Source organism: Maylandia zebra, linkage group LG3 (assembly GCF_041146795.1).
Source record: "Maylandia zebra isolate NMK-2024a linkage group LG3, Mzebra_GT3a, whole genome shotgun sequence".
Classification (NCBI taxonomy): domain Eukaryota; kingdom Metazoa; phylum Chordata; class Actinopteri; order Cichliformes; family Cichlidae; genus Maylandia; species Maylandia zebra.
In genome coordinates this window covers 9,327,292-9,351,293 of record NC_135169.1, presented here as the reverse complement: position 1 = coordinate 9,351,293, position 24,002 = coordinate 9,327,292, and the positions used below count along the sequence as shown (strand labels likewise).

General features: G+C 41.9%; 1 protein-coding gene across 1 annotated transcript in view; it reads right to left on the bottom strand.

Moving 5' to 3' along the window:
* The window catches only part of LOC112431891 (alpha-2-macroglobulin), a 46,592-nt gene extending 23,877 nt beyond the window's left edge, over positions 1-22,715 (bottom strand). The window contains exons 1-23 of the mRNA XM_076879295.1: positions 22,588-22,715; positions 22,328-22,508; positions 22,077-22,230; positions 18,091-18,143; positions 17,965-17,985; positions 17,249-17,414; positions 17,090-17,174; positions 16,844-16,994; positions 12,868-12,985; positions 12,665-12,774; positions 12,401-12,568; positions 11,939-12,166; positions 8,840-8,903; positions 8,600-8,745; positions 6,212-6,361; positions 5,341-5,484; positions 5,111-5,234; positions 4,867-5,008; positions 2,681-2,906; positions 2,063-2,189; positions 1,042-1,163; positions 905-956; positions 596-679 (exon numbers count right to left, since the gene is read on the bottom strand). Of these exons, the coding sequence (XP_076735410.1) occupies positions 596-679; positions 905-956; positions 1,042-1,163; positions 2,063-2,189; positions 2,681-2,906; positions 4,867-5,008; positions 5,111-5,234; positions 5,341-5,484; positions 6,212-6,361; positions 8,600-8,745; positions 8,840-8,903; positions 11,939-12,166; positions 12,401-12,568; positions 12,665-12,774; positions 12,868-12,985; positions 16,844-16,994; positions 17,090-17,174; positions 17,249-17,414; positions 17,965-17,985; positions 18,091-18,143; positions 22,077-22,230; positions 22,328-22,508; positions 22,588-22,667 (2,896 nt within the window). The 5' untranslated portion in view covers positions 22,668-22,715. The remainder of the gene's footprint in view (positions 1-595; positions 680-904; positions 957-1,041; positions 1,164-2,062; positions 2,190-2,680; positions 2,907-4,866; positions 5,009-5,110; positions 5,235-5,340; positions 5,485-6,211; positions 6,362-8,599; positions 8,746-8,839; positions 8,904-11,938; positions 12,167-12,400; positions 12,569-12,664; positions 12,775-12,867; positions 12,986-16,843; positions 16,995-17,089; positions 17,175-17,248; positions 17,415-17,964; positions 17,986-18,090; positions 18,144-22,076; positions 22,231-22,327; positions 22,509-22,587) is intronic.
* Between the last annotated feature and the right edge of the window lie 1,287 nt (positions 22,716-24,002).

Below are 24,002 nucleotides of genomic sequence, written 5' to 3'. Positions count from 1 at the left end.
CAAAACAACCTGAAGAGCCGGTTGGGAGCTGAAAAAGCCGGCTCTTTTTAATGCGCCGAGCCGAAAGAGCCGGTTCTCCAACAAGAGAAAGAAATCCCCTCACTATCTTGTGGCTGTGTCGTCTTAAATTGGTCATGTGATTTTGACGTGTCGGCGCATACGTCGACCGCAGAGGGTTAAGATGGAAAATGATCCAGGACGCCAGAAAGTGGTCGAGTCAAAATCTGGACTTAAATCCTACTGACATGATTCTGCATGACCAGAACGATTGCGCTGGAAAAGCCTCTGGTGTGACTGGGCCAAAACTCAGCGTTTCAAAAACACTTATGACTAAAGCTAGACTGCAGTTCTTCCTGCACAGAATGGCACCAACAGCCTTTTTGGGGTCCATTTCTTTTTCACACAAGGCCAGGAAGACGTGGGTCTATCTATAAATGAAATCATCTTTTAAAAGCTGAATACGGTTTTTACTTTTACTTGAACATGACGTCTCTTTTATTTTCTGTTGTTTTCGTAATTTGCATTTTTAACAAAGCTTTAACATGCCATATTTTATTTGGCTGAATCAAAATTGAGATGAAATGATGAGGTTTACCCAGGACTGATACAGAAGTGCGGGCAGATCCTTCTATCACATTCTCAGGCAGATGTATCTCTGCTTCCTCCGTCAGCGGGCTTCCTGTGTACAGACACAACAAACGTCCAATCAGGAAGTCACGACTACAACAGAGTTACTGTTCAAAGTCACCAGGTGGCCTGATCTTCAGCACATATCGTTACATTTTGTGAAAGTAAAAGATGAAAATTTGGCACATTTTATGTACACAGTGCACTCCACTGCTAATTTAGGTCATTTGTTTGCTGACATTATTTAACTGGTGTTGCTGATGGACATCACACTGACCTTTTGGACAAAGAAGCCAGTTGTACGTCTTTGTCGTCTCACTTCCCTCGGCCTGAGGAAAAGTATCTTTAAAATGAGTAACAATTTAAATTTTATGAGTAAAAATGTTTTTCTCGTCTCGTATTTATGACACTGACCTTCACTATGAGAGATTTGGTGACCACGTCGATGCGACCTCTGTCTGGTACGCTCACAACCTCATTATCGCATGACACATGGGACGCTACGGCCTCAGCAGACACAGTCACATTCACAGCCCCTAAAAGCAGCAGCACAGGTCACCTTCTTTGTCTCTCCATTAAAATAAAGGTTACCGAGGTTATTTTACAGATTTTGTAGAAACTAGAAGGAAATGTGTTGGGACAAAAGGAGGCGGTTAACTGTGATCACACTAGATCTACATCTAGATTTAATGTTGGTTCTAAATCGAAGGTAAGATCAATTACAATTGGAAATTTTACTGCATCAGGCATGAAAAACATGAGCTGAAAAAACAGTCCAAAATGATGTCAGGGTTGCTGCTGAGTCCTGCTGGAGGCCAAAGTACTGCAAATCATAAGATCCAATTAAGGTTAAGAAGAAATCATTTGCATGGCAATGCAACTGCAAACAGTCTGTTCTACTGATACTGACCAAGGGAAGCATGCATAATGAATTGAAAGGAAGGTTTCAAAATGACTTGTAATTGGCTAAGACAGCTGCATTAAGTAAAGCATGAGGATGGAGGCAGCTGCTGCCCTCAGACTGGAGGTATAGACGTTCTGCCCCACTCCCTACAACCCCCACGTTTAGCCTTCCAAACACAGGGGTTATATTCTGGATTTGCAGCTGCATTTGACTGTCTACATGTCCTAGCTCTACACTGCACACTCACTGTCGTCTAATGCAAACACAGCTTTCTAAATTCCATGAATATAGCTTATTGGGTCTCAGATTCTCTCATTAACTTATATTTCAGCAGTATTTCTCACATAGTGTTTTTATAATTGCTCTTTATTGTTTTAATCTCATTTATTCTATTTAGCCATCTTATGTGGATTCTTTTTAAGTCACTTCCTGAGAGTTCACTTCCTGCTTCTGGGTGCTGCACTTGGGTCGTACTCAGCCTGCCACACAGCGCTTTCCTGGCAGTGTGGAGGACCAAAGCCTGATCCTCACCTAAGGCTGTTGGGATCATGGTCCACCTGAGGGTCTTGCGCTCGTTGGCACACAAACAGGATGTGTACAGATCACCAGAGAGAGGCGTGAGGGTGTAATCTGAGGACGGCCCAGGAGTGACAGTAACCTGTACGAGGAACACAGACATGGCTACATTTAAACCTGAGTTCAAATGTGAACACATTTTTAAGCATCTAAACAAATGCACAAGTTTGATGTTATGAACTCATGATCAAAGTAGACCTTCATTTTACTTGGATACTTTAATTACTCCCTTCCTAATCGTTTCCCTCCATCTGTTTTCTTACAGCCTCCACACTAAACTCTGTTCTACAAGGTGCATGAGCGCACAAAGAAAGCTAGAGGAGGGCTGGTAGTGTAAAGACATGTGATTGGGCAATCCTGGTGTCAGTGCTTGCAGGTGAGCTTGCAGGTGTTGGTGAGCAGGGGCCCTTCAAGAACGGCCTGCATCCTGCATGGTTATATTGCCAAAGAAAAGATATTTTCTATTGTATTTTAATAACTATGATATAAATTTTGCTTAGAAAGTCATGTTTTCAGTATGGCTTTCCTTGGCTATGAACAGACATGTATCTAAACACTTTAATCATTCATTACCATGATGCAGCTGGTCAGGTAGTTAAAGACAGTCGCCCTCAGTTCAAAGTGCTCCCCCCGGATGATGGAGTAGGGCATGGTGAGTTCAAGGAAGAAAGGTTGGAAGACTTTCATTTCTTTACGAGGAGCCAAACCAAAACCCTGAGAGGACAAACAGAAAGCCTCCGTCTCCCAGGTGGTGATGGTGTCTGGGACAGTCAGGGACACGCCCCTTTTTCCATCGTCTCTGAAGCAGCAGATACACACAAACATATTGTGTAACATAATCAAACATGTTTTTATGTCTGTAAATTACTTGTATAACAGTGTAGTTACATCCTGCAGTGTGAATTACTTGTTTATGTTGCATTGACAAAGTAAAAGAGCTCCACGTTGCTGATGACAGTGAAATAATATATCCCACCAAACTTTAAATATGACAAAACATCAGCCTGAAGCATCAAAACATGCTCAAGAAAAAACTCACAATTATTCTATTTTCATGTTCATCATGTGTGAAAAGACACAGCAGAAAGTTCACACGGGTTTCTAAACTTTTTAAAATGTAATATGCACCAGATCTCTTCACAACAGATAAAGTGGGGCAAAAAAGTATTTAGTCAGCCACCGATTGTGCAAGTTCCCCCACTTAAAATGATGACAGAGGTCAGTAATTTGCACCAGAGGTACACTTCAACTGTGAGAGACAGAATGTGAAAAAAAATCCATGAATTCACATGGTAGGATTTGTAAAGAATTTATTCGTAAATCAGGGTTGAAAATAAGTATTTGGTCACCTCAAACATGGAAAATCTCTGGCCCTCACAGACCTGTAACGTCTTCTGTAAGACGCTTTTCTGTCCCCCACTCGTTACCTGTATGAATGGCACCTGTTTGAACTCATCATCTGTATAAAAGACACCTGTCCACAGCCTCAAACAGTCAGACTCCAAACTCCGCCATGGCCAAGACCAAAGAGCTTTGGAAGGACACCAGGAAAAGTATTGTAGACCTGCACCAGACTGGGAAGAGTGAATCTACAATAGGCAAGCAGCTTGGTGTGAAAAAATCAACTGTGGGAGCAATCATCAGAAAATGGAAGACATACAAGACCACTGATAATCTCCCACGATCTGGGGCTCCACGCAAGATCTCATCCCGTGGGGTCAAAATGATCATGAGAACGGTGAGCAAAGATCTCAGAACCACACGGGGGGACCTGGTGAATGACCTGCAGAGAGCTGGGACCAAAGTAACAAAGGTCACCATCAGTAACACACTACAACGGCAGGGAATCAAATCCCGCAGTGCCAGACGTGTTCCGCTGCTGAAGCCAGTGCATGTCCAGGCCCGTCTGAAGTTTGCCAGAGAGCACATGGATGATACAGCAGAGGATTGGGAGAATGTCATGTGGTCAGATGAAACCAAAGTAGAACTTTTTGGTATAAACTCAACTCGTCGTGTTTGGAGGACGAAGAATACTGAGTTGCATCCCAAGACCACCATACCTACTGTGAAGCATGGGGGTGGAAACATCATGCTATGGGGCTGTTTTTCTGCCAAGGGGACAGGACGACTGATCCGTGTTAAGGACAGAATGAATGGGGCCATGTATCGTGAGATTTTGAGCCAAAACCTCCTTCCATCAGTGAAAACTTTGAAGATGAAACGAGGCTGGGTCTTCCAACATGACAATGATCCAAAACACACCGCCCGGGCAACAAAGGAGTGGCTCCGTAAGAAGCATTTGAAAGTCCTGGAGTGGCCTAGCCAGTCTCCAGACCTCAACCCCATAGAAAATCTGTGGTGGGAGTTGAAAGTCCGTGTTGCTCGGCGACAGCCCCAAAACATCACTGCTCTCGAGAAGATCTGCATGGAGGAATGGGCCAAAATAGCAGCTACTGTGTGTGCAAACCTGGTAAAGACCTATAGTAAACGTTTGACCTCTGTTATTGCCAACAAAGGTTATGTTACAAAGTATTGAGTTGTATTTTTGTTATTGACCAAATACTTATTTTCCACCCTGATTTACCAATAAATTCTTTACAAATCCTACCATGTGGATTCATGGATATTTTGTTCACATTCTGTCTCTCACAGTTGAAGTGTACCTCTGGTGCAAATTACTGACCTCTGTCATCATTTTAGGTGGGGGAACTTGCACAATCGGTGGCTGACTAAATACTTTTTTGCCCCACTGTACTTACCCAACTTCCACCAGATCCCAGATCCACGTCTCAGGGAAGAAAGAGCGAGCTGTCTCTATTGGTGGAGGAAGCTGCCCAGCAAATCCCAGACCAGGACCAGGAGAATATCCAATACCTGGAGCTGGACCCATACCTGTATTTACTAGTGTAAGAAAAAAAAAGGAAAATAATTACCGGTTTTCTTTTTGGTGAATACAAAGAAAATTTGTATCAAAAACACAATGCAAACAAGCAAATGATTCACCTTGGTAGCCAGGATGACAGCCATCATGGTAGAAAACTGGGCCATCACGGTATACTTTTCCTTTTAACTTGACGCATGAAGGCAATCGAAAAACCAAGTTTGTCGCCATCTTCAGTCCGACTTTCTACATATTTCAGCAGCACACAAAGGTCAGCAAAAACTGGTGCAACAACAAAAACTATTGTATTTACGTTATGTTTGACGGACTCACAGGTATACTTGTATTTTACCTGGAAAACTGCATAGGCGTCATTTTGCTCTTGACTGGGGTACGGCAAAACATATCTTTTTGGTCTCACATTAAGGCATTCTGTAGCATCATCAACCTCATACGGGATACCTGAGGATTTCTTGAGTGGGAGCAAGTCAAATATCTGAAAAGAAAAGTGCAGATCAACAAAAGCTCCAAACATTTTTAGTCCTATGAAGTTTTGACTGATCTATCATGATCATGGTCACATTTGGTCCACATAATTGTAAACTCTTAAATGAAGTACTGGTGTAAATATTAGAACCGATTAGGTTCAAATGAACTGCTAGTTTACCTTAGAAGGGTTCTTAAAAGATAAATAAATAAAAATGATGAAGTCAGCAGTAAGCCTCCACAGATATGAGGTGTTGTAGTTGAGGGATCTTACAGAAGTTGTACAATTTCTCTATAAACTGTTCGTTCTTAGTGACTTATATGGTAAGTGTTCTCCATTTGAAGCTGTCTCTGTAGCTCCTTTAACTCACCAAGTCTCACTTTTTCCAGGTTTTGCTGTATGTTTAACATTAACAAATACTCGTTTATTTGAGCAGTTTTGAGCAGTGTAAAGTTAAAGTCTTCTCAATAAAGTAGACACTGACTGGCAGGTGATGCATTTACCTGACTGTCATCACAGAGACATGCATTTGTAACCTTGTATTTTTTATACCAGTTTGCTTTAAGACAAACTCAGCATTTGACTGTTTAAAACAGTTCAATGTACGACTGCCCAAAGAATACTTATCAGGACACAAGTACCGGAGTGAAGGCCTGAGCTGCTGGTAACTCTTGACACTACGGGCTCTGGAAATAAGGGATGTGTCCACCTCACTGGTGTTAATATCAGCAGTTACCTTATCTGCATCCAGAGTCTTCCCAGGCTCCTTGATGAGAACGCTCTTGTCGATGGCGCTCACACCACACAGAGAACGTGGCAGGGCCGTCACCTGCATGTTGGTCTCTTCACCTGGGACGGCTGAAGACGGTGAAAACTCCACTGACACCTGACACACACAAAACACCCGTAGAAGTTTAGTGACTGTGATAACTCCCCACGCACTTCTGGCTAAATGAGCTGCTTCACTGTGGTGAGTGACAAATCATGAGTCCCATGAGATGGCTGTAGCCCACGTTGGACACTGTATGAACACTGTGTCAGTGTTAGATAGGTAGGACTTGCATCATCATTGAAAAAGGTGCTTGTATAAATGGGAGTGAGCGGGTCATGAGGTCATATAAAGAAGCAATTTGAGTCCTAAGGTAGAGTAGAAACAGCTGTGCAACAACCAGTCCACAACAACCAGTATACAGTGGGGCAAAAAAGTATTTAGTCAGCCACCGATTGTGCAAGTTCCCCCACTTAAAATGATGACAGAGGTCAGTAATTTGCACCAGAGGTACACTTCAACTGTGAGAGACAGAATGTGAAAAAAAATCCATGAATTCACATGGTAGGATTTGTAAAGAATTTATTGGTAAATCAGGGTGGAAAATAAGTATTTGGTCACCTCAAACATGGAAAATCTCTGGCTCTCACAGACCTGTAACGTCTTCTGTAAGAAGCTTTTCTGTCCCCCACTCGTTACCTGTATGAATGGCACCTGTTTGAACTCATCATCTGTATAAAAGACACCTGTCCACAGCCTCAAACAGTCAGACTCCAAACTCCGCCATGGCCAAGATCAAAGAGCTTTGGAAGGACACCAGGAAAAGTATTGTAGACCTGCACCAGACTGGGAAGAGTGAATCTACAATAGGCAAGCAGCTTGGTGTGAAAAAATCAACTGTGGGAGCAATCATCAGAAAATGGAAGACATACAAGACCACTGATAATCTCCCACGATCTGGGGCTCCACGCAAGATCTCATCCCGTGGGGTCAAAATGATCATGAGAACGGTGAGCAAAGATCCCAGAACCACACGGGGGGACCTGGTGAATGACCTGCAGAGAGCTGGGACCAAAGTAACAAAGGTCACCATCAGTAACACACTACAACGGCAGGGAATCAAATCCCGCAGTGCCAGACGTGTTCCGCTGCTGAAGCCAGTGCATGTCCAGGCCCGTCTGAAGTTTGCCAGAGAGCACATGGATGATACAGCAGAGGATTGGGAGAATGTCATGTGGTCAGATGAAACCAAAGTAGAACTTTTTGGTATAAACTCAACTCGTCGTGTTTGGAGGAAGAAGAATACTGAGTTGCATCCCAAGAACACCATACCTACTGTGAAGCATGGGGGTGGAAACATCATGCTATGGGGCTGTTTTTCTGCCAAGGGGACAGGACGACTGATCCGTGTTAAGGACAGAATGAATGGGGCCATGTATCGTGAGATTTTGAGCCAAAACCTCCTTCCATCAGTGAGAACTTTGAAGATGAAACGAGGCTGGGTCTTCCAACATGACAATGATCCAAAACACACCGCCCGGGCAACAAAGGAGTGGCTCCGTAAGAAGCATTTGAAAGTCCTGGAGTGGCCTAGCCAGTCTCCAGACCTCAACCCCATAGAAAATCTGTGGTGGGAGTTGAAAGTCCGTGTTGCTCGGCGACAGCCCCAAAACATCACTGCTCTCGAGAAGATCTGCATGGAGGAATGGGCCAAAATAGCAGCTACTGTGTGTGCAAACCTGGTAAAGACCTATAGTAAACGTTTGACCTCTGTTATTGCCAACAAAGGTTATGTTACAAAGTATTGAGTTGTATTTTTGTTATTGACCAAATACTTATTTTCCACCCTGATTTACGAATAAATTCTTTACAAATCCTACCATGTGAATTCATGGATTTTTTTTTCACATTCTGTCTCTCACAGTTGAAGTGTACCTCTGGTGCAAATTACTGACCTCTGTCATCATTTTAGGTGGGGGAACTTGCACAATCGGTGGCTGACTGTACAACGCATCCACTTAACACACTGTTTGCTGCTACAGCTACACATGTTTCTTTTCCAACTATTTATGAGTGACTTATGTATGTATATATATGTATATATTGTACTATTCTTAGTTAGTGTATTGTCTGTCTTGTCTTAATGTTGGTTTAAAATGGAGCACTGTAACAAAAAATAATTTCCCCCAGGGATCAATAAAGTATTCTGATTCTGATTCTGACTAAATACTTTGTTGCCCCACTGTATGCTAGAAATCCTCAGGTCATTTAGCCAACTGAAGATGACTTTGATTTGAACGACATGGCATGACTGCAGACACCAAACACACAGCACACCTCTAGAATTTCACTCACCTTGTTGCTGAAGCATTTTTCAGTAGAGAAGTCAGCACTGTGGGCAATTACATCCTCACTTGGCAGGATGGCATAAGCCACAACCTGGAACTCTGGAGCCATCTCAGGAGACACTCTGACTTTAAAGGACACCTGGCCCTCATTCACTGAAACACAGGTCCAAACATGCATCCACAGATCAACAAAACAGACCAACGTCAATGCTTGGCTGTGGCATTTGTGGAAATATGGGAATTTTACCTGATCTATCTTGCACTTCAACCTGTGTTTGTCCTTGAATGGTGACAGCTCCTCTGGACAACACCTGGAAGACAGAAATCATTTAGAAACAAGAATGAACTAGCACTGATATCTGTGGACATCACTACCAGTGAAAGGTTTTGACACCTTAATTCAATGTGTTTGAATTAAAAGGTTAAGAGACATCCAGATTCAAGGGAAGCAAATTTGGATGTCATCAGCATAACAATGAAAGGGAATGTTGTATTTCCTAAATATAGGAATAAAAATAAAAAAGGCAGCGTGTATGAGGAGAATAGAGCTGGAACCCAAACAGAGCCCTGTGGCACGCCACAACACACAGGGGCAGAGGAAGAGGGGCATTGCCCAATAGCAACAGAACATGAGTTCTCTGACAGGTATGATTTAAACCATGATAAAACTGAGCCTTTAAGACCAACAACGTGTTTGAGTCTCCATAAGAGAATGTTGTGATCAACTGTGTCAAAGGCAGCAGTCAGATCTAAAAGGACTAAAACAACAGAACAACCTGAGTCTACAGTTATAAGAAGATCATTAAAAGCTCGTAAAAGTGCAGTCTCAGGACAAGATTTAAAACCAGACTGGAATGCTTCACAAATGCCACAAACATCTAAAAAGGTCGGACGTTGCTTGAGAACAACTTTTGCCAAAATTGCGGACATAAAAGAGAGTTTAGAAACTGGCCTGAAGTTAGAAAGAACATTAGGATCAAGATTTTTCTTCTTAATGATGCCTCTGATGTCTTTTTTGTTGTGAGATTTGAAGATTCGTGTGCTGAGAAGTTTTTTCTGTTCTCAAACCGATCTCCCTTTAAGGGCTCAGTCTGGGTGGGTCTTTTTTCTCCTCGTATTTCCTCGTGTAAAATGGTAAATGGCCTGTATTTGTATAGCGCTTTTACCAGTCCACTAAGGACCCCAAAGCGCTTTTCACATTCAGTCATCCGCCCATTCACACAATAGTGGAGGCAAACTACAGTTGTAGCCAAAGCTGCCCTGGGGCGCACTGACAGAAGCGAGCCTGCTATGTTGCGCCATCGGCCACTCTTGAATACTGTTCAGTTAATACTAATTTATATTAGTTGATATAAGGACAAAGATAATGTAAATATGGTTATTTTTTTCATGTTATTTTAATGGCTTTATGTTACTTAAGAGAACTGCAATCTATACATCACTGATTGGCTAGCAAGCCTTTTGTGGGATGGATTAGTGGTGTCCTGGGCGGGTCATTTTTCTCCTCATCTTTCCTCGTGTATTGTGTATTTCCACTGTTCTACCTCATCTGACCTGTCGTCCCCATGTGATGTTTGTGCAATGTATGTGTAACATAGTTAAATAGAGTTGAAGTTAAATCCCGCTAAATGGGACATTGGCGCCACCTACTGTTGAAAAAGTCACCCTGCAACATTCACAAAGGGCAAGGGATTCTGGGTAATCCTAAGAATAATGGAGGATTCCTGCGAGGTAAGGAATGCGCAAATGTCATGGGGAGGAAAAATCATATCGTAGGCTGTTAAAGTAATACTGTCTGACCCGATTATTTTTGTTGTTTATACATCATTTGTTGCGGGTCATTTCTCCAGTCTTTATGTCGAACTGAGTGCACGTTTATGTGAGATTTCTTTATTGGGAGGAGAGGAAACAAAATGGGAGCATAGTTAGCTAACTCTGTTGTTGCTTTCTCGTTTAGATTTTGTGCTGATTGCCCACGACATTAAAAAGTACAGTGGCTGGGAAGTGCAAAGCGCAACAAATTAAAAAACGGCAACAAACTAAAAAACAGCAACAAATTAAAAATCCACAACAAATTAAAAATCCAAAACAAATTAAAAATTCACAACAAATTAAAAATTCACAACAAATTAAAAAACCGCAACAAATTAAAAATCCTTGACGGAAAGGGATTGTCTGAAATACCGGAAGTGACACAACGAATAGCCTAATAGGGCTTTTGGAGAGTGATGTCACGAGAGAGGGGCGTGGCCAGGATTTTTGGTTTAGACGCCATGTTTCTGGGCCGAACAAAGCGCTAGGGAAAGAGGAGCGAAAGTACACGGATAACACCAGCTATAGTTCGTACTTGCTGTGCGGTCGGTTGTAAAGTTAGATCGCACGACCGGCAAGGGAATAAGGTTGAAAATGGTTTATCTTTTCATTCTTTCCCCACCTGGAAGCAACATGAGGCAGCTCATGTATCGGAGGTATTTCAGACAATCCCTTTCCGTCAAGGATTTTTAATTTGTTGTGGTTTTTTAATTTGTTCCTTTTTTTAAATTTGTTGTGGATTTTCAATTTGTTGTGGATTTTTAATTTGTTGCCGTTTTTTAATTTGTTGCCGTTTTTTAATTTGTTGCCGTTTTTTAATTTGTTGCTGTTTTTTAATTTGTTGCGCTTTGCACTTCCCAGCCACCGTAAAAAAGAGAGCATTCTGCCTTTTTGTTGTGAATGCAGACCAGAGAAGACACTACACAGAGGTCACATATGTATGGCTGGAAGGGTAAGATGGCGCTGGAGTGCTGGCCGCCTTTAACCCAATTTCCTTCTGGACCAATAAAGGTCATCAGTCAATCAGTCAAAAGTGCAGGGGACACAGGTAAAGCACAATAACTATAATGAGGGCTAGAATACAAACAACTTTAACTGAGAGCAGAACCCAGATGACTAAAACTAAGAAGGCCTAAGAATTTAAATACTTAACAGAGAGAGAAAACTAGGGATATCATGAACAAAGGACCAAACACTGAGGCTAATTACTAAGCTGACAGAAAATGATGAGGGACAAAGCACAGGGACCAGACCTGAAGTCTGTGGAACCAGCTTCCACTTTGGTTTCAGGAGACAGACGCCCTCAGAGTTTTACCTTTAGGCTTTTTCCTTTTTGCTAAAGCATATAGTTTGGGCTGGATCAGTATTTATGCTGAAATAGATCGAAGCTGCTGGATTCTCATGATGGACTGAAAGTTTCTTCTTCAATCATGATGGGCATTACAACAGTACTTTTTTAGCAAACATACTAAAGGTCTGGCCATGGTAAACTTTGTAGTTATGCCATAAAGTGACAAGCTGAGAGATAACTCACCAGATAAATGACATCCACAGACCCCGGAGACTCTCCCACTATAGTGTAGTTGACTGATACGTCTTCTTCTGCATCACAGGGAAGTGATTTATCCTTCTTCTGTACCTCTAGAGAGCTGATTGTTTTAATATGAGGAGAAGACGGCTGGGACATGGATAATGTGTGAAATCCCCTGTCATAGTATGCAGTTTTGTATTGTTGGTTGCCCACTGTTGGTGTCAGGCTTGCCTAGTTGGGGATAGGAAACAAAAATTTAAAAACTTGATCTACAAATAACATTGGTCAACGAGGCTTTATAAGCAAGGCAAAGGTGGAGGAAGCTGAGTCATAAACTGTTTCAGGATTGCAGCTTACTACTGTGGGAGGTATTTGGACATGTGCAGCCTATCAGAAACCAATTGTGGCTTCATGCTGCTGTCATGGCTGCATTAAATTACACATTGTTTCCGTGTGTCAGCTCACATGGAGTTGGATATCCTGGTCAAAGTTATCAGTGCTGAAAGAAAATGAGGCCACACCGTTGCTGTCAGTTGTCAGATTTTGTAGTGAGCGTGGTTGCCATATTCGTCCCGTGAACAGGTAGACCGGTGCGTCACAAACTGGTGTATTATTGTGGTACACTGCTCTGACCTGTTGAAACACACAATGCTCTATCAATGGAAAATACAAACAATTTAAATGTGCTTTGTACGACAAACTGAGCTGAAAACAACATGTTAGGCTTACTTTTCCTTCCACATTAGATCCCCGTTCCCAAACCTTGGGCATGTTAATGAAAGACACTTTTCCAAGGACGTAAGAAATAGTGACTCTCTTCTCTTGAGGGAGTGAAACACCTGAATGTAAAAACTTTCATGTTACAATCCTGTGAATGCCTTTTTGGTTAAATACACATCGATGTGTCATTTTAAAGGAATAACACAACTTGCCTGTTCCCTCTTCTTCCACTTTGGCCCTGATATCCAGAAAATCATGAAGCATCCTTTGGTCCATTTTAGTAAAAATTGACATGTTGAAGGAAAAAGTTGTACAGCCAGTCTTGTCTGCCTGGAAAGAACAATAAAGAAAGAAAATCACTGATACAAGAATAAACCAAAATTAGAATCAAATCTCATTCACAGTCGAATCTATAAAATATATTAAATGTTCAAACTATGATATTTTATAGAGTCATGAAAAACTTGAGCTCATTTAGAATTTGATGAATTCTACGTGCATGAAAGCTGGTGCAACAACGGGACCAGAGGAGAACGCTCTACAGGGTGGGCCATTTCTATGGATACACCATAATAACATGGGAATGGTTGGTGATATTAAAGTCCTGTTTGTGGCACATTAGTATATGTGAGGGGGCAAACTCCTCAAGATGGGCGGTGACCATGGTGGCCATGTAGAAGTCGGCCATCTTGGATAGTCAAAGGAGCTTGCAAAGATCTTGGATACAACTTTTGTTTTTTCATTAGGGAGAGGGCCATGTGACACATGAAACTTATTGGTAATGTCACAAGAACAACAATGGTGTGCTTGGTTTCAACGTAACTTTATACATAAAAACATTTGTTTATAAAATAATAGAATATAATTTTATATTTATATTTCAATATCACAGTAATCTTCCAATTTAGAACTACAAGTTAAAAAAGAACTAACATAAATAAAATACACTTCTCCTAAATACTTCTAATTTATTTTCCCAAACCACACGGAGCTGCACTATAAGGACTAAAGACCCCGTATGCGGCCCCGGAGCCCGACACGGAACCAATGTATCAGCCAGAGGTCCCTTTACTATGGTTCGGAGCCGCTGACCTGTTTTATATACGCACGAAATAGTTTTCTATACGAGGTCGCTGCAAAAAGTGCAGCCTTACCTAATGTCCACCTACTGTTACTCATTTATATTAAGATCTAAAAATCTAGTTGGTGTTGGTGTGGAGAGTAACCTTCAGTAATCACACAGCAATAGTTCATTCATGTAGTTGTAAAAAGCAGGATAATATATTAAGTAATCCAAAGTATTCAGAATATGTTACTCTCATTGAGTAACGTAACGGAATATGTTACAAAATACATTTCGGGCATGTAATCTGTAGTTGAATACATTTTAAAAGTAACCTTCCCAACACTGGGCACATTGTTAAGCAGCCTGTAGCTAAAACACATCCTTTATTCCCATTTTGTCCTTTGAATCTAAAACAAACGCCAACAACAACAAATCATGAAAGCTTGCCGGAGCGAGTGCAGGCTGCATTTCCATTTGTGTTCGCATGTTTCATTAAACCACTGTAGCTATTTTCCATGTACATGCAACATATAAACAAATGAGGAGTGGCTCGATATTTTTTTAACTGTACCGCATCATGATGCCATAATGTGGCTTGACAACTACTAAAATACTGTATATATAGCTGTATGTACCAGTAACTTAGTAAATCAGTCAAAATTGTTAAAACTTTTAACAGAAGCTGAATCTTTTGATATCATCCTATTATATTGTCAGCAATGTTCCCTCTAAGCTGTTGCGCAATTGCGTACTGCTGGCACGGTCTCTGCGCACAGAAAATCTGAGTTGCGCACAAAGAAAACATCTAACCTGAATTGAAATTAAAATTAAAACTTCAACAATTCTGTTCTGCAGTGTTAGTCAGTCAGTGACTGGCTCTCGTATGGGATCAGAACGATGCCACCTTATCCCATAATCCAGCCAATGATGTGATATTAAAAGGATCCTCTGTGCCTTTTAAAAGTATGGTCATTTAAAAAATACTTAAATATACTTTTAGCAATGAAAAGGGAAAGCCCTGTTTGAAAATACACGAGCCAAAATGTGCACAAAAGTTACAGTGCACAGAGAGTGGTATAGCATCTGCAGACATATCCGAGTCTGGTCCGTAGTGGAGAAGAGCTAGCTGAGCACTGCTCCAACTTGGTTCTTTACTTCACCTGTGGCCAAGAGCTACAAAAATAAGATTAGATAACATATATGTGGCAGAAATGAGCTTCCTGAAAAGAGTATAGGCTCACTCTTAAGCCTCGATAATAATCTGTTGAGGACACAAACACAGACAGCTGGTGATACCAAGAAACCAAATAGTCATTCCTGTTATACTCATCTGAAGTTCGCTAGAAATTCATACGCAGCTAATCAACGTGGTTGATGACAGCGTCCTTATGTGCCCACACCGATGTTTTAGCAAAGCGGCTGATGTGGAGTGAAGCCACGTTAATGACAACGTGTCCAACCATTGGAGACGTGAGCAGGACAGACGGAACAGCTGACGGACAAAGTTTGGACTTTATACCAGTTTTTAAACTGTGTTGATCGGCCGCGTAAAACCAGAGTTATGATAAAATATCTGCAATGTTTGGTTTTCTTCTGAATACTGTCGTTGTTTATATTTACTGCAGGAAGAAACGTTTTATAAGAAGAAAGGCTTGAAAGCACTCTTCGCCTGTGAAAAACAAACCCCCCCACCCTTTCCTATTGGTCGAAAAATGTACCATGTCGACCAATCAAAAAATGATATGGCAAGTTGTTAAGAAACGGGGGAAGTTTTAGGAGTGACGGCGGAGATTTGAGATGTGAGAGATTTGCGACGTTTAGCGCATCTTGTGTAGTCAGTGTGTAGTAGGTGTGTAGTAGGTGTGTAGTAGGTGTGTAGTCAGTGTGTAGTCAGTGTGTAGTCAGTGTGTAGTAGGTGTGTAGTAGGTGTGTAGTAGGTGTGTAGTAGGTGTGTAGTAGGTGTGTAGTCAGTGTGTAGTCAGTGTGTAGTCAGTGTGTAGTGTTGTTGTTGTGTGTCAGAACAATGAGGCGACTGCTGAGTGTTACAGGTGTTACAGCAGTGATACATCTGCTGCTGTCAGGCCTGCAGGTATCAGGCTGTTGTTCTCCTTCATCTCATAGTGGACAGGAATTATTTTTTGCAGCGGCACAAATAATTTGTGTGGCATCAGATTTGATGCAGAACAGCTGATTGTTCTGTAAATAGTTTGAAATGTTCGTGTAAAAAAACAGCTTGGCTGCATTTTTAGGTAAACAGCTGCAAAAAATGTTGTTTATCAAAACTCAGTTACTTTTTTGAAGAAGTAACTATATAATTAACTGCCTAGCATTGGTCATTATTTACTGTATTTGCAGACAGAGTTACAGACTCTCTCCCAGACCACAGACTCAGAATACAAGTCAGAGCTTTATTTAAAGAAAGTTGTGTTTTCAAAATTGGAGTTCAAGTTATTTTTCCTTCCAACAGTGTTAACATGCTGCACAGGCCAATGACTACATTTTTGTTTTACATTTTCATTGTAAGTGGGCTGAAGCAGTTGATTAAAAGTCGTGTAACATAAATGTAAAAGCTGTAATTTGATTATTTTAATGACCACAGTGCACACGTCTGCTCACAGTGGTCCAAGGGATACTCAGGGAGTTTGTGTGTTCAGACACATGAAAATTAGAGGGGACATGTACGTGTATATTCATTCAGTTTGTTTAGGTGTCCCAGTCAGATCAGAGTATTTTTGAAGTTCTTAGATTTCCCACAGAAGTTGTATTCTTTTGTGTGACAGACAAAATGAGACACACCACTTGCTTTAGCCCTACCAGTAAAGCTAATCATCTAGCAGATATTAGAAACACCAACACAACCTATGCAGCCTTTTAGGCACAACAATAACCACTTCACTCCTTTGGAGCTGACACGTCCGTCCAAGAACGATGAGATATCACTAACAATTCAAATGCGTGGATGAAAGTATGAGACGATGAAATGTAGTGAAAAAAAGTAAAGAGGACACACGGCGCCAGTTCAGCTGGGTAGAGCAGGCAACCCGTTTGCTGTAATGCTAATGCAGGGGCCTGAATGTACCCAAAGTATCAGGGAAAAAAGAGAAATGAAGCCATAACTGTACCTGCTTTGTCTCTGTGTGGCAGGGCGCACTTATCTGCAATAGGGCCAAATCATCCTCACTGTGCACCGATATACCAAAACCTCTATACACATTAATAGGTCTGCACACATTGACTGTAACACGTCCTGGTACAGGCTGTCCATACGTGTACCTGTTTAAGAAAAAGAAGTAAACATTATGAGTGATTTGCTCTCCAAACTCCAGATTTTACAACACATAGTTTGTCCTGAAAGAACTTTTCCTTACTTTGCACACACTTTAGCTTCAATGTCTTCCTGCCCAATACTCACTTCTTCAGATATATTTACTGTCACATCAAATTTGGGTAAAACTGGGGGAAATATGAATGTCAGCATTTGCACTCCATTACAACAAAGAATTTAAGAATAAATAAGACTGACTTACCATATTTCTCCACTTTGAAGTTGTGAGATATTTTCCTCTCACCCATTGACACAATGATCTGGTACGGTCCCTCAGGGGCCTCAGCATCCAAGGAGTAAGAAAGCTGCAGTATTCTGCTATTGGATGTTTCATTTAGCCACTGTCCAATCCTGTTACTGTGAGGATCCTGTTAAATCAAATTACAGTGGCAGCTACTACACAGGTGTAAGTACAGTACCAACTAGATTCTTTATTTTCCTTTTCAACAACATTAGAGCTAAAACTGGACAATATAAATTTAGGGGGACATAAAGATGTCCTGTCTTCATCTGTAGCCAGCTTTGTCCCCTTCTAGATGTGAAGCACTTGTTTAAAAATGTTTAAAAAATTAAGTGATATAAAGAAACCTAAGCTGTAATGACAGGGAAGCTGTGGCTGTGTTTGTGGAGTAATTAAAGCAAAATTATTAATTTGATTTAATCACTGTCATTTTATTTTCACATGTGGGGCATCAAGTGACAGAACAGACCCCTGCACGGTGTGTATTACATACATGCAACCCACTTTGTCCAGTTTTTAAAGCTTGCACTGTCAGTAACTTGGAGTAATACTGCAGAAGCAGTGTGTATGCAAGCAGTGAGCAGGGAACCTTCAAGTCTGTCTGACTGCATGTGTTCAGTGTTGTGTTGATGCATTTGCAAGAGAAGGAAAAGCCTTTTCTAGAGGCGCCCTCTTACCTGAAGTTCAATGACATCATACTGAAAGAAAAAGGAAGAAAGACAGGTGGAGTTAAGAAACTGTTGTGTAAATCACTGCATCCAAATTGCAAACAGCATTATTAATAATACTGTTCAAAAACTCACCAGCTGATTGGCAGGTCGCATTTTATTATCCATCGCAACGACTCTGAAATTCACTTTGAGAAGAATTGAGAGGTTACCTCTGTTTCTCTCTTTGTACTTTAAAACAAAGTCACTGCAACTTATCAAACATGGATCTGATTGGTTACCCTGCACAGCAAGCCTAGACAGATCTCAGATAATGGACTGACATGTATGAGACATATGTATAGAATTTATTGAAATTGAACTGATATTGCTAATTTATATTTTAATTAATGACACATTTAATTTATTATTTAATTATGTATTTAATACATTTTGGCACCCGAGGCCCTCCATATTCTTCCCTCACGATTTTTTTTCTTTCTGCTTTCTGCAGAAAGCAGATCCTGCTGAGCACCGCTCCTACATCGGTGGGGGAGAGAGTCATAGGTTGGTGGTCTGGCGTCATGTCTGCTTTGGTTGTGGTTGTGGGGTTCCCTCGCTCAAAACGAGCATAAAAGTTGTTGAGCTCGTTTAGGAAGGGGACATCAGAGGATGCGGGGGAGGGTTTGGTGGTCCTGTAGTCTGTAATGGTCTGGAGTCCTTGCCACATGCGTCGGGGGTTGGAGTTGGAGAAGTGTTCTTCTACTTTCTTTTTGTAATGGTGTTTGGCTTTTTTGATGCCCTTCTTTAGATTAGCCCTGGCTGTGCTGTAGGCGTGTGCATCTCCTGACCTAAAGGCGGTGTTGCGGGCCTTCAGGAGGAGACGACCATCCCGGTTCATCCAAGGCTTCTGGTTGGAGTACATGGTGATCCGTTTCTGGGTGGTGACACTGTGGTTTCGGAGATGTAATCCAGTACATATGAGGCGTACTGGTCCAGGTCTGTGTGGGTGAACTTAATCCAGTCTGTGTTTTTAAATCTGTCCTGGAGCACTGCGTCTGTCCCCTCTGGCCACACTTTAATTGTCCTCACAGCAGGTTTCACACGTTGGATGAGTGGTGAATACCGAGGTGTGAGGAACAGGGAGAGATGGTCCGATTGTCCAATGTGGGGGAGGGGTGTGGCTTTGTAGGCTCCAGCCAGGTTGGAATACACATGGTCTAAAGTCTTGTCTCCTCTGGTGTGGCAGGAGACATGTTGGTGGAATCTGGGGAGGACTGTCTTTAAGTTGGTGTGGTTGAAGTCGCCAGCAACAATAAAAGCAGCCTCGGGGTGTTTATTCTGGTGTTTGTTAATGGCTGCAGAAAGTTACGCCTACAGGGAGGAGGTGGCTTGTCTGGCTGAGTGGTGCGACAGAGACAACCTGCTGCTTAACACAGAGAAGACCAAGGAGCTCATCTTGGACTACAGGAGGAATGCTGACCCACATCCACCCATCCACATTAAGGGGACGGCTGTGGAGCGTGTGAGCAGCTTCAAGTTCCTGGGAGTCCACATCTCCGAGGATCTCACCTGGACGACCAACTGCTCCAAGCTGGTCAAGAAGGCTCACCAGCGCCTCTTCTTCTTGAGGACTCTGAGGAAGAACCACCTGTCCTCAGACATCCTGGTGAACTTCTATCGCTGCACCATCGAGAGCATCCTGACCAACTGTATAACAGTCTGGTACGAGAACTGCTCTGCCTCGGACCGGAAGGCGTTGCAGAGGGTCGTGAAAACTGCCCAGCGCATCGCCGGAGCACCACTTCCTGCCATAAAAGACATCTACAGGAAGCGGTGTCTGAAAAGGGCTGGGAAAATCATCAAAGACCCCAGTCACCCATCACATGGACTCTTCACCCTCCTGCCCTCTGGGAGGCGCCACAGGAGCCTCCGGACTAAGACCACCAGGTACCGGAACAGCTTCTTCCCCACAGCTGTCAGACTCTTGAACTCTGCCTCCTGACATCTGACCCACGTTAAACTCATGGACTGAACATACACACCCCCACAATGGACAACTGTACCCTCAAACACACAATAATAACATGGACTGAACCACCACTCACAACCACTAGCACTTTATATAGCCTCTGTAGGAATTATATCTCACTTATCTTAACTGCACTACTGTATAGCTCTGTGTAAATAATCATTCTGTACATTCAATAATCTTTAATCCTACAACTGTTTACAACTTGCATAGTTCCCATTTCTGTATAGCTGTATATCTCAGATTTCTGTAAAGTTATTTATTTCATATTCTGTATAGTTTTTCATATTTATATCCTGTTCATAGCCTGTACATAGCTTGTACTCACTACAGCCTGTACATACTTATAGTTATAGAATATTCACAACATACTTCATACCGTGTACATTATAACATAATAGACCCATTTCTGTAATATACTTACATATCTATACTATTGCTAATATATATTGTAATATATCTATATCACTAAAGCACTTCTGGATGGATGCAAACTGCATTTCGTTGCCCTGTACCTGTGCATGTCCAATGACAATAAAGTTGAATTCTATTCTATTCTATTTTTGTACTTTGAATTCCAAAGCCATGTTTAAACATATTTATTTTATTGTGAAGTTTTAAAAATTAAAACCGTTAAACTTTCACATAAAAAGAATTTGACTCTGAAATAAACTAAGAGGCATTACTCAGACATGATTCATTTTGTGCTATCTGTCCCCGATTACAAAGTTAAGCTGAATTACTGTCTAATTCTCCATCACAGCAGCAGGTCTCAAAATGGAAAATATAATATGGCCTTTGCCCTTTGGGGGAAGTTGTGCACTCTGAGTATTCTGCATGTTTTATTTCTCATCACTGGGAAATAACTGCATACCATTCGCTGTCAGTAGCTGTCTTTTGCAATGTGAAGTTCGTCATTAGTGTGAGCTCAAATATGAAACTTGTGGGATTTTTTTTTCCTTTTGTTGTTTTTTTAAAATACCATATTTTTCTGACGATAAGGCGCACTGACGATGAACGCGTCTGAAACGGGTCTGTTTTTATACATAAGGCGTACTGGAATATAGGGCGCATAAAACGCCTTATAATTTATGCTATGTAACTTTGCACTGTCCACTTTCTGCTGTAACCAAACAAATTTCTGACGTGTGGGACTAATAAAGGTTATCTTATCTTATAATAATGACTAACCTGGTATTGTGGATGGATTATCTCATTTGTTCTCCTGACTGAAGTTTGGTCCATTTAAAGCATCTTTCCGTGTGATTGCATTCATCAAAAACCATCGGGACCGTTTATCGAATGGAAAAAATTTAGCGTTCATCCTCCAGCTTCACTGTGTTTATGGTATGCTAACATAGCTGTGTCGCTAGTGATAACGTAGCACATCATTACATACCAGCTAGCCCAACTTCGGTAATGTTGGAAGTGATAGCAGAGCTTTATGTTTTATTTCTATCCAGAAATCTCTCAGTCACAACATGCTATATTAGGTAGCTAGCAAAACAAGTGAGCTTACTTCCTGCTAACTTCTAACTCTGTTAAATTTAATAAATTATGTTTGCATGGATGCCTGGATGTTAAACTTAATTGTTACACCTGGTAAAGCAGCAAGGCTGATCATTTTATTAAAGATGAAAGAATTTAGACAGTTTTTAACTCTCAGTGATGCTGCAGTGTTCGTTTGACTTTAGGACTTGAACATACGGCATTTAGGACCCAGGCTTCTGACTCTTCTAGCCGTAATGCTCTGACAATCCATCAAGCTGTGCGGCTTCATACCTTACAAAAGGCGGATCAATTTTTGAGAAAAAGAAAGGATTAAGTGCGCATTATAGTCTGGAAAATGCGGTAGTTATGTTCAAAGATGGAGTTGGATTTCAAACTTCGAATAAACATCTCGGTCGATCGACCGTATTAAATATTAAATTAAATATCTTGAAAAAAATTTGCTATTTGAAGCAAACATTTCACATCAATCATTGCATGTGTGTCCAAATTTTGGACAATAAAACTTGTTACACAAATTGGAGATGGTGGAGCAGCTGGCTCATGATGTTGGAATTTGAATGAACTACATGTCTTATATAACATAACAGCACATTGTTACCTTTTTGTCCAGGGAGGTAGATGGGTTTGTCTGTTTGGATGAATGTGACGGGATCAGACGCTCGGATCATCACTTTTCTGACTTGTTTGGAGTAAAATGTGTCTCCTCGTACCTCCACCTGAAAATGTTGCACCTCCTTTTGTACCAAAGGAGCCTGAGACAGTGGGATATTTAGATAGTCATTAAAGCCAATAATGCTTACGATAACAACTAACAAACACACTTTGTGTGTGAAAGTGCTGGTTGCCAACCTCAAACTGAACACAGGTTTGAAAGGCCTCATTTGACGTATGCGTGAATAAGGTTGTGTTCTTCTCTCGGGACATCAAAGTGACAGTCATGACCAGAGTCCCACAGGGCTGTCGGAGAGTTGCACAGAATTTGGCCTCAGCTCCAGCTTCAATAACTGCAGGAATGGCCACCAGGTACTGGCTGCATACAGCATCACACATACAGCAGTTACTGCAGTGAACAACTCACACAGACAAAAACACGCTGAAGACAAACTCACGGTTCAGCCACCACTTGATCCACATGCATCCAGCTCAGGAGGACACACAGAGTGCAGCTCAGGATCCAGAGACGGTCCATGACTGGTTGTGATCGTTCTCAGTGTCAGCTTCGGCTAAATATCGGCTGATCGTCCCCACCCACATACACTGTAACAGCCACGTGTTTGAAACGCACTCATGTACTCTGATCTCCACAAAGTCAATCACTTACACATTTACAAAATACCAATCCTGCTTTCAGCAGTGAACACTAAACTATAGACAACAGTAAAGTTTGTCATTCAGTGTAAAACATTACAGTAACATACAGTGCTCCGAGGTGATGTTTCTAAATCAGCAGTATGTGTCCATGTTTGTCTTAACACCAGTGCTGGGATACACCCCTGTAGTGTGTAACTACTGACATTTTCTAAAATCACTGGGAGCTACAGTAGGTGTAACTCCCTGTAGCCAGCGTGGGATGTCTGACTGCCATGTTTTTGACCTTATTTTTCGGGAAAGACTAAACAAACGTTTGTGTAGTGATAACAGGCTCAAACACAACGGATGGATTCATCAGTGATGTCACAGACTGCTATATTTGCTTAAAAGACAAAAATCACAATGTTTCTGTCCAAATTAAAAATGAAACATGTTAAACAGCTTTTGTTGCACTTTAGTAAACAACACAGATCAAACTTCAGCCCACTGAAATAACTGCAGTGACAGTCACACTGCTGAGTGTGGAGGGATTTCTGGTCTGGTTTTTAAACTGTAACATTGCTGAGAATGAGTCATTATCTCTGACCCTCTGGACCCAGCAGTATTACCCCATGTTATTCTATTTGCCTTGTTTGATTTGCCTTTACGGGAAAAGGGTTTTTGTTTGTTCTGTCTCACTAAGGGGCTGTGGGGGGGGGGGGGGGGGGGGGGGGGCATGCTTTACACACATACAGATGTGTTAATCCATAAATGTTAATACAGTTTGTTAATACTTGTTAACAAATGCAGAAAATAGAGTCTTCTCCCACCCCCATTCTCTGCGGCCTGCTGGAGCGGGAGGGCTAGGAGGAGTTGGCCGTCCGACTGCGGTCTGGAGTGTGGGGCCTCCCTGCTGCTGCGGAGTCGGGGCGGTCTGCTTCTCCCCACCGCAGGGAAAAGGGTAACACCACCTGGGTCTGGGTGCAGTTCCCCCCTCCAGGGGCAAGGGTACCTAGACCCGGTTTGTAGAGTACGCTTGGGGAGTGTGATTGTGTGTACAGCGTCTCTTTATGTCTGTCTCCACGTTGGTTGAGTGTGGAGTGAGTGCACATGAGAGCATGAGGGGGGGAATGGATGTTTGTGTCTGTGTGTGACTGTATGTCTGTGTCTATATGTCAGGTTGGGTATCAGACACCACCTCTCTGGGGACACCTCATGCCCTCCAAGGTTTGGA